General features: G+C 44.7%; 3 protein-coding genes across 3 annotated transcripts; all 3 read right to left on the reverse strand.

The window, feature by feature from the left end:
* Positions 1-1965: 1965 nt before the first annotated feature.
* LOC131434234 (uncharacterized) lies at positions 1966-2888 on the reverse strand. The gene is made up of 3 exons (XM_058600887.1): positions 2660-2888; positions 2427-2571; positions 1966-2377 (listed from the first exon to the last, which is right to left on the reverse strand). The coding sequence occupies exons 1-3, from the start codon at positions 2886-2888 to the stop codon at positions 1966-1968; spliced, it is 786 nt and encodes a 261-aa protein (XP_058456870.1).
* Positions 2889-3065: 177 nt separating this feature from the next.
* On the reverse strand, positions 3066-3740 carry LOC131434235 (uncharacterized protein K02A2.6-like). The gene has a single exon (XM_058600888.1). It carries the CDS (start codon positions 3738-3740, stop codon positions 3066-3068), a length of 675 nt encoding a protein of 224 aa, XP_058456871.1.
* A 40-nt stretch (positions 3741-3780) lies between these two features.
* LOC131434236 (uncharacterized protein K02A2.6-like) lies at positions 3781-6134 on the reverse strand. The gene is made up of 2 exons (XM_058600889.1): positions 5743-6134; positions 3781-5692 (listed from the first exon to the last, which is right to left on the reverse strand). The coding sequence occupies exons 1-2, from the start codon at positions 6132-6134 to the stop codon at positions 3781-3783; spliced, it is 2304 nt and encodes a 767-aa protein (XP_058456872.1).
* Positions 6135-7535: the final 1401 nt, after the last annotated feature.

Below are 7535 nucleotides of genomic sequence, written 5' to 3' on the forward strand. Positions count from 1 at the left end.
TTTTCTCCGAAGCTAGACAGAAATTGATAGGTTGAATGAAGAGATAATTTAGTAAAATAGAGTAATCATAAGTGAAACGTTGAAAATATCTGATAACTGAATGGAAAAAGAAACTCCTGCAATTGTCGCCTTTTACGACATGGAAGCAGGAACCTAGTGGATCTATTCTTGGTATATTTTTTTCCTCCGGATTCCACACGGCATCTAGGCTGGTATTGTCCGGAGAGAGCTAATAGGTACTATCAATCTCCTTGTGGACCCCAGCCCCTATTCAGCCGTTTCCGAGAAAAGTGAGTGTAAAAACATGTTTCATACGTACATACACACACACATACAGATGTTTTGCGAACTGATTCGAATGGTATATGATACTCGGTTCTGGCTGAGATTCGGTTACAAACTCGGTTTTAACAGTGATTGCATAAACTTTCTATATGCGAAAGGCAAACGATTTACTACATCGCTATTAATTTTTTTGTCACATAGATTGAGTTACATGTGTGATCGGTATAGCAAATGAAATATTTTTCACTGGTCTAGAGATTTTTTTCACGCAAGATTACTTTTTGAAAAGGGCGTATGTGTTTTTAGCCACATTAGTTTCAAACAATTATAACTGGAAATCCAAAGCATCTATAAAAATATATATCTAAGATGAATTATCGTCATTATCGCCGGTCACCAGTGAGCCCAAATACACGAACTCGTCAACCACCTCGATATCGCCACCGTCTATCAATATTCGTGGTGGGAGGCGCATCTATAGAGCCTCTTCCTCTCATGTATTTTGTTTTTAAAGCATTTATGGCCAGTCCGATACGCGTAGCTTCAGCTTTTAGTCCGATGTAGGTTTCCGTCATCTTTTCAAGGTTACGTGTCACAATATCAATATCGTCAGCGAAGCCACAAAGTTGTACGGACTTCCGGAAGATCGTGCCACTCGTGTCGATTCTCGCTCTTCGAATCACATCTTTCAAGGTAATATTAAACAAGATACAAGAGAGTCCATCACCTTGCCGTAGCCCACTCTGAGATTCGAAGCGACTCGAGAACGTCCCAGATACTCGGACGTAGCACATCACTCTATCCATCGTTGCTTTGACCAATCGCAGTCAGTTTATCCGGGAAACCGTATTCGTGCATTATCTGTCATAGCTGTTTTCGATCGATTGTGTAGTATGCCGCTTTGAAGTTATGAATAGTAGTATAGTACATAAGTTGTGTAAGCTTTGCGTCTGCTTAGCGGTTAAGGTTGGACTGCTAGGCGGAGATGGCAGTTCTACTTGAACTGCTTTAAACACTGACGAGCCGAAGGTTTTTTGTTTTGTGCTTTTTTGCACAAAACAAAAAACCCCTAAATGTTCAAATATTTTATTATTATTAAGGGAATGAGAATTAAAAAATCTAAATGAGCAAAAGTAAGATTTTTTTAAATGTCTCAAAAAATAACTAACTAAAATCAGAAAATCAATTATTTTTTTCGCCAAAATGCTGATTTCGGTCTTTTCGTGCAGAATTCATTGATCAGTACCAATCCATACACAACCTGACAGAAATGAGCCTGTTTCATATGTGTTCCACTGATTTCAGGACGGCGCTAGTGTACCTAAGCAATACGGGTGCAATGAATTACGAAACAAAAATATTACCAGAGTGTTGTATCTTGTGTGTTTAGTTGGACAGCAGAGAACTGTATTTGCGTGTCCTTACAGACAAGTAATAAATAGACACATTTTAAAACTGAACTACTATACTTTAATACTTAATAAAGACATGTTACACAAGACACAATAAAAGAAGTTGTCTGTACTGTAGACAACTGTTCTGAATCTCTCTCTAGCCGAACTGGCGGTAATCTAATGACAGCAACATATGCGTCAACGCAGTGGCAGCATAACTGTCACTCGAGAGCATAATGGCAGTGTAGCCAGTATTGCCGTTTGGTTGGCTGCAACATCTCCCCTCTTAATAAAGGTGGTACGGGTCGAACCATTGTGGCCGACTTCTGGTCCGGGTGGAACGACGCGGTAAAGTTTCCACCAGGTCTGCTTCGGTCGCTGACTCGAACTCCGTTGATGCTGCTGTAGATGAAGATAATGACGAGGACGACGGACTTGCCACTAGCTGAGGTAGTGGAACACTTGTGGGAGTAGAAGACAAACGTGTCGGTGTCATCGGCTGTAACGTCGGCGATTGTGAGCTATGCGTAACCAAAGACTGCGGTGAGCCAACGGATGATACTGCGGATGTACTGTCTGAAAGCTTCAGTAGATCCCAGGCACCAAGAAGGACGTCGAGCGGCAACAATTTAGTACTACTGCTGGCTGACGATAAAGGACCGGTGTTTGGGTGAAACAGTCTCAGTACGACATCGTAACTGGTTGATATGAGAACGCAGAACTCGACGATCAACCAAAACGTTGTACATCACATCACCTATCTTCTCCAGAATAACACCAGGAGCCCACTTCCAAGTGTTTCTGTGATGAACCTTTGCGAAAACCAGTTCGTTTCGATTGAACGATCTTCGCTGTTGATTTTGCTGAGCATGCGGTGTCATTGGTAAAATTGCTGATGATGGGCGTAGAAGCTCCAGACAAGTCCGTATACGACGACCAAACATAACCTCAGATTTCAGGCGCAGTGCGGTTGGGCGTACTTCTGTAGGTTAGCAGGAAGGTGTCTAGAGCTTCAGCAATGGATCCTCTCCCCTCTTGAATTTTTTTGACGGCCCGCTTGAAGGTGTCAACGAACCTTTCAACTTGGCCGTTAGACTGGGGATGGAACGGGGCCGTTGTGACATGCTCGATGCCGTTGAGAGCACAGAAGTTGGCAAATTCCACACTCGTAAACTGAGTACCGTTATCCGATACTAGCGTTACAGGCATACCGAGCCTTGCAAATAGACTTCGAAGAATACTGATGGTTGCTACTGCAGTGATTCGTCGGGTTTGCACAATCTCCGGCCACTTGGAGAAGGAGTCGACCGCTAGCAAATAGTACTCACCGTCGATGGGACCGGCGAAGTCTACGTGAACACGCTGCCAAGGTCCCGATGCCTTCGGTCATGGCACTGGGACGGCGTGAGGCGGGGACTTGGCAGTCGCTGCACAATGCCGACATGTTTTCACATAACCGACGATGTCTTCGTCGATGGATGGCCAATAGACGTAGCTCCTGGCGATAGCCTTCATACGCTGTGTACCAGGATGACCATTGTGAAGCTGATCTAAGCAACGCTTGCGGTACTGAGCTGGGATGACGAGCCGATCAGCGAACAGTATGCATCCATCAACGGTAGTGAGGGATTCCTGTCTGACTTGGAATCGTTTTAGCTCCGGATCGATTGCTTTCGTTTGAGGCCAACCGTCGGTTATAAAACGATAGACCTTCCGGAGAACTGGATTAGCTTGGGTACTTCGAGCGACGTTTCTGAAAGTAAGAGGCAACGCATCTACTGTATCAACTGCTACTGACCTAACATCCTGCTCGAGAATTATGCTGGCGATGACGTAGTCTTCATCTGGTCGCGCGTGTCGGTTTATCAACCGGGACAGCACGTCGGCGTTACCGAACTTATCAGTGGGAACGTACTCGATGGTAAAATCGTACAGAAGTAGAGTGAGGGCAAAGCGCTGTAACCGGTTGGCTGTGTATACCGGTATGCCCTTCTTGGACCCGAAGATTCGGAGCAGCGGAGCGTGGTCAGTCTGCAGCAAGAAGCGCCGTCCGAAGATCATTTTGTGAAACTTGGTGACGGCAAAGATGATAGCTAGACCTTCACGATCCGGTTGACTGTAGTTCTGCTCTGCCTTCGTAAGTGCTCTGGAAGCATGCTGTACTATTTTGATGGAGCCACCTGTGACTGATTGTGGCTCCAACACCAACTGACGATGCGTCAGCAGAAACGATGATCTCCTTTTTCGGATCGTAGTGCGTTAGTAGAAGATCTGAGGTGAGAATCTGCTTGAAACGCTCGTATGCCTGCTGGCACTCCGTTGTCCACTGGAATTTCGACTGCGATTTCAGCAGATTGTCCAGCGGGAAGCGAAGCATTCGCATGTTCGGGACAAGCTTCCCGTAATAATTGATCGCCCCGAGGAAGGAACGTACACCGTGAACGTCAGTGGGAGGCGGAAGCTGCACTATTGCCTCGATTTTGGCTGGATCTGGACGCAGACCTCGATGGTCAACAATGTAGCCCAGATACGGTATCTGCTTCTTGCCGAAGGTACATTTTTCGGCTCGAATGGTGAACCCAAAATCCTGGATTCGCTGAAGAACTGCTTTCAGGTTGCGGTTGTGAGCTGCTTCGTCTTCACCGCCAACGATAACGTCATCGAGATAACCGGAAACTTTTTCCAACCCGGCTAGCATGGTGTCGATGAGCTGCTGGAAGATACCCGGTGCTACCTTTACACCAGGTGGAAGACGATTGTAATGAAATAAACCACGGTGCGTGTTGATGGTGAGCAGATGACGAAACTGCTCGTCGACCTCAACTTGCAAAAATGCATCCGAAAGATCGATCTGACTGAAAACTTTGCAGTTAGCCAGCTTAGCGAAAATGTCTTCCGGAAGAGGGAGCGGGTATTGGTGAGGCTGAAGCGCGGAGTTGAGTCCTGTAGAATAATCTCCGCAAACACGAATGGCACCATTTGCTTTGCGCACTACGACGATTGGTGCTGCCCACTCCGAGTAGTCGACCGGTGTAATGATGTTCAGCTGCTGTAACCGGTCCAACTCTTGATCGACTGCGTTGTACATAGAGTACACAACCGGGCGTTTGGGACAGAAAATGGGCTTGCACTGATCCTCTACGTCTAACTTCACCTGTACCTTATTGCAGAGCCCAAGTTTCTCACTGAAAACTTCTGGAAATGCAGAACTAAGCGCTGCGCTGGAAGTCGAAGAACTAGATACCTGGCAGCAAAAAGTATCCATTGGCACGGACCATAAATCGAAGCTATCGACCAAATCAGATCCGAGAAGTTGCAGCTGCTTTTCAGTTACACGGATAATTTCGCTGCGAGTGTTTCCGCCGATGGTGACGTCACAGCGAAATTCACCTTCGAGTGGCAAAATGTTCCCAGATGCTGTTTTCGCCTTCACTGTAGATGGTGATAATATTGGACTACCGACCTTTCGCCAGATCGGTTTGCTGATGACCGTGATGTCGGACGCTGTGTCTAACTGAAGATGGATGTGAGTTCCATTTAGCACAACGGAGACAAATTTCCGCCGCCTCTGCACGTTGCACATGTTGACAACGACAACCCTGCTGGCAACCGAACGTTTTCCACCTCTCTTCTTCTTCTTGGAACTTGCACAGTATCCTTGACGATGACCGTACCGACTACAATCGGGACATTGACGGTTCTTGTACGGGCAGTCACGAACATAATGGAACGCACCACAATACCAGCACGGAGTATCGGGTTTCCGCTTTGTGTTGTTCGCATCTGACCTGGGAGACAGCTGACGTCTGTTACGATTACTGTCATATTTCTGCTTGAGCTGATTAACCTGATCGAAAGATGCAGCAGATTCGATCATAGCATTATCGTGTTTGAGATTGATGAGACGCTGGCATTCATTCGATAATTGCTCCAACGTGAGGTTATTGTTCTCCTCAATCCATGACAGAAGTCGGGTCCGAGTCTCTGAATCACGCTCAGACTTTAGTCCGTGTCTGCAAAAGTATGTTCTTTCGGTGTTCTCGGCAGTATAAAAGAGACGTACCTTTCGTGTTCAGATGTTCCCAGCTTTCTGAGCAGCAATCTGACCTTCGCTTGGTCGTCCAACCGAGCAGCATCCTTTTCGAACAGCTCGTCGTACCTCGTGAACCAGGCTGCAAACGTGATGCTACTGTCCGCGTCGTAGCGGAACTCCGTGATATTCCCAGCAAGAGAATCGAGAATTTGTTCCGGACTGGGTGCTGCGCCCGCATGCACTTCCGAAACGACTTGCCTGATGAAATTCTCTTGTGACTGCTGACTGTTCTGCTGTTGCTGGAGAACTTGTGTCATCAGGTGCAAACACTGACGAAGGAGCTCATCCGTAGCTTGAGGAACTTGCTGCTGTTGGCCTTGTTGCTGCAGAAAGGCATGCTGCTGTCCATTCGGGATACTCATCCTTTTGTCTTGTTGCACGTGGGTGATGTGAAAGTGAGGTTAGCTTTTATCACTTTTCCACTGGACTCGTCGCCACTGTTGTATCTTGTGTGTGTGGTTGGACAGCAGAGAACTGTATTTGCGTGTCCTTACAGACAAGTAATAAATAGACACATTTTAAAACTGAACTACTATACTTTAATACTTAATAAAGACATGTTACACAAGACACAATAAAAGAAGTTGTCTGTACTGTAGACAACTGTTCTGAATCTCTCTCTAGCCGAACTGGCGGTAATCTAATGACAGCAACATATGCGTCAACGCAGTGGCAGCATAACTGTCACTCGAGAGCATAATGGCAGTGTAGCCAGTATTGCCGTTTGGTTGGCTGCAACACAGAGAAACCAGTACTTCATTACGTTATTTACGGTCACTGTGTATGCGTCCAGAAATATATTTAAAAGGAGCGTAATTTTCATGTTGTGACACACGCAAGAACTTCTGAATGAAATCAAAATATTGCGAATTTTTCTAACAGCGCTGCATAGCAACAAACTTATCTATAACACACGTCATAAATCTCCAAACATGCGTATCTTTTAATTGACTCTGCCCAACGTCTTCTCTTTGGTCTGAAAAGATAACTATTGATAGTAATTGATAGAGTTACAAATGAAGTGTTTTTTGAAATGTGGTGTGTGACTAAAGAGTACCTAACGTATTTAGTCGTATCAATGAAAACGCAAGGAATTAGTAGCATTTGTAGGAGTATTTGGTATCATTGGATGATCTTCTAACGACTCGGATAAAGATAAGATAACCATCTTGATTTGCAAATTGCTAGTATTGTTCTTCAAGATTCAGTAGAATACCTTACTTCACGTTCATTGTTCATTGAAATGTGATGAACAACTTTTAAACCTTCTATTGATGAAAAGAGAAAAATTATACTTATACTAAACCATAGTAACTAATCATCATAATTATTTTAAAAATGTCAAGGAAGGCTAATAAAATTTATTTTACTTAGATGCTCGGATGCACCACTAAGTTTCCTAAAAATTTCTTGAACTTTTTATCCAGATCCGACTTCCGGTTCCGGAACTAAAGCGTGATAAGTGGAAAATTACCAATTTCTTTTGTATTTTATCACGAACTATGGTCAAAAGTCGGTACGAATCCTATAAAACTGTCTGAAAAATTCTTCTAGTTGGCAGAGCTTGTTAGTTTGTGGGTATAAAAGAATAATTCGGCACTAGTGGGCCCCCCTTTTCCTGTTTCGGAAGCACCGAAAGTGGTGCAGAAAAACTTAGAAAATAGAACTTACTTCGATTTCTCTGCGATGCTTGAACCGATTTTCACATATCTCGATGAGTGTCAAAGTTTTCAAATCGCCATATAGAACGACATTACATACGT

This window comes from Malaya genurostris, chromosome 3, assembly GCF_030247185.1.
Source record: "Malaya genurostris strain Urasoe2022 chromosome 3, Malgen_1.1, whole genome shotgun sequence".
NCBI lineage: Eukaryota > Metazoa > Arthropoda > Insecta > Diptera > Culicidae > Malaya > Malaya genurostris.

Excerpts from the sequence above, each read along its gene's own strand:
- LOC131434234 (XM_058600887.1), bottom strand. The coding sequence starts at position 2,888 with ATGCCTGTAACGCTAGTATCGGATAACGGTACTCAGTTTACGAGTGTG. Across the intron at positions 2,572-2,659 it reads CTTCCTGCTAACCTACAGAA|CAATTTTACCAATGACACCG; the intron begins GTACGCCCAACC and ends GCCCATCATCAG. Across the intron at positions 2,378-2,426 it reads GAGAAGATAGGTGATGTGAT|TTACGATGTCGTACTGAGAC; the intron begins GTACAACGTTTT and ends CATATCAACCAG.
- LOC131434235 (XM_058600888.1), bottom strand. The coding sequence starts at position 3,740 with ATGATCTTCGGACGGCGCTTCTTGCTGCAGACTGACCACGCTCCGCTG.
- LOC131434236 (XM_058600889.1), bottom strand. The coding sequence starts at position 6,134 with ATGAGTATCCCGAATGGACAGCAGCATGCCTTTCTGCAGCAACAAGGC. Across the intron at positions 5,693-5,742 it reads GGAACATCTGAACACGAAAG|ACACGGACTAAAGTCTGAGC; the intron begins GTACGTCTCTTT and ends ATACTTTTGCAG.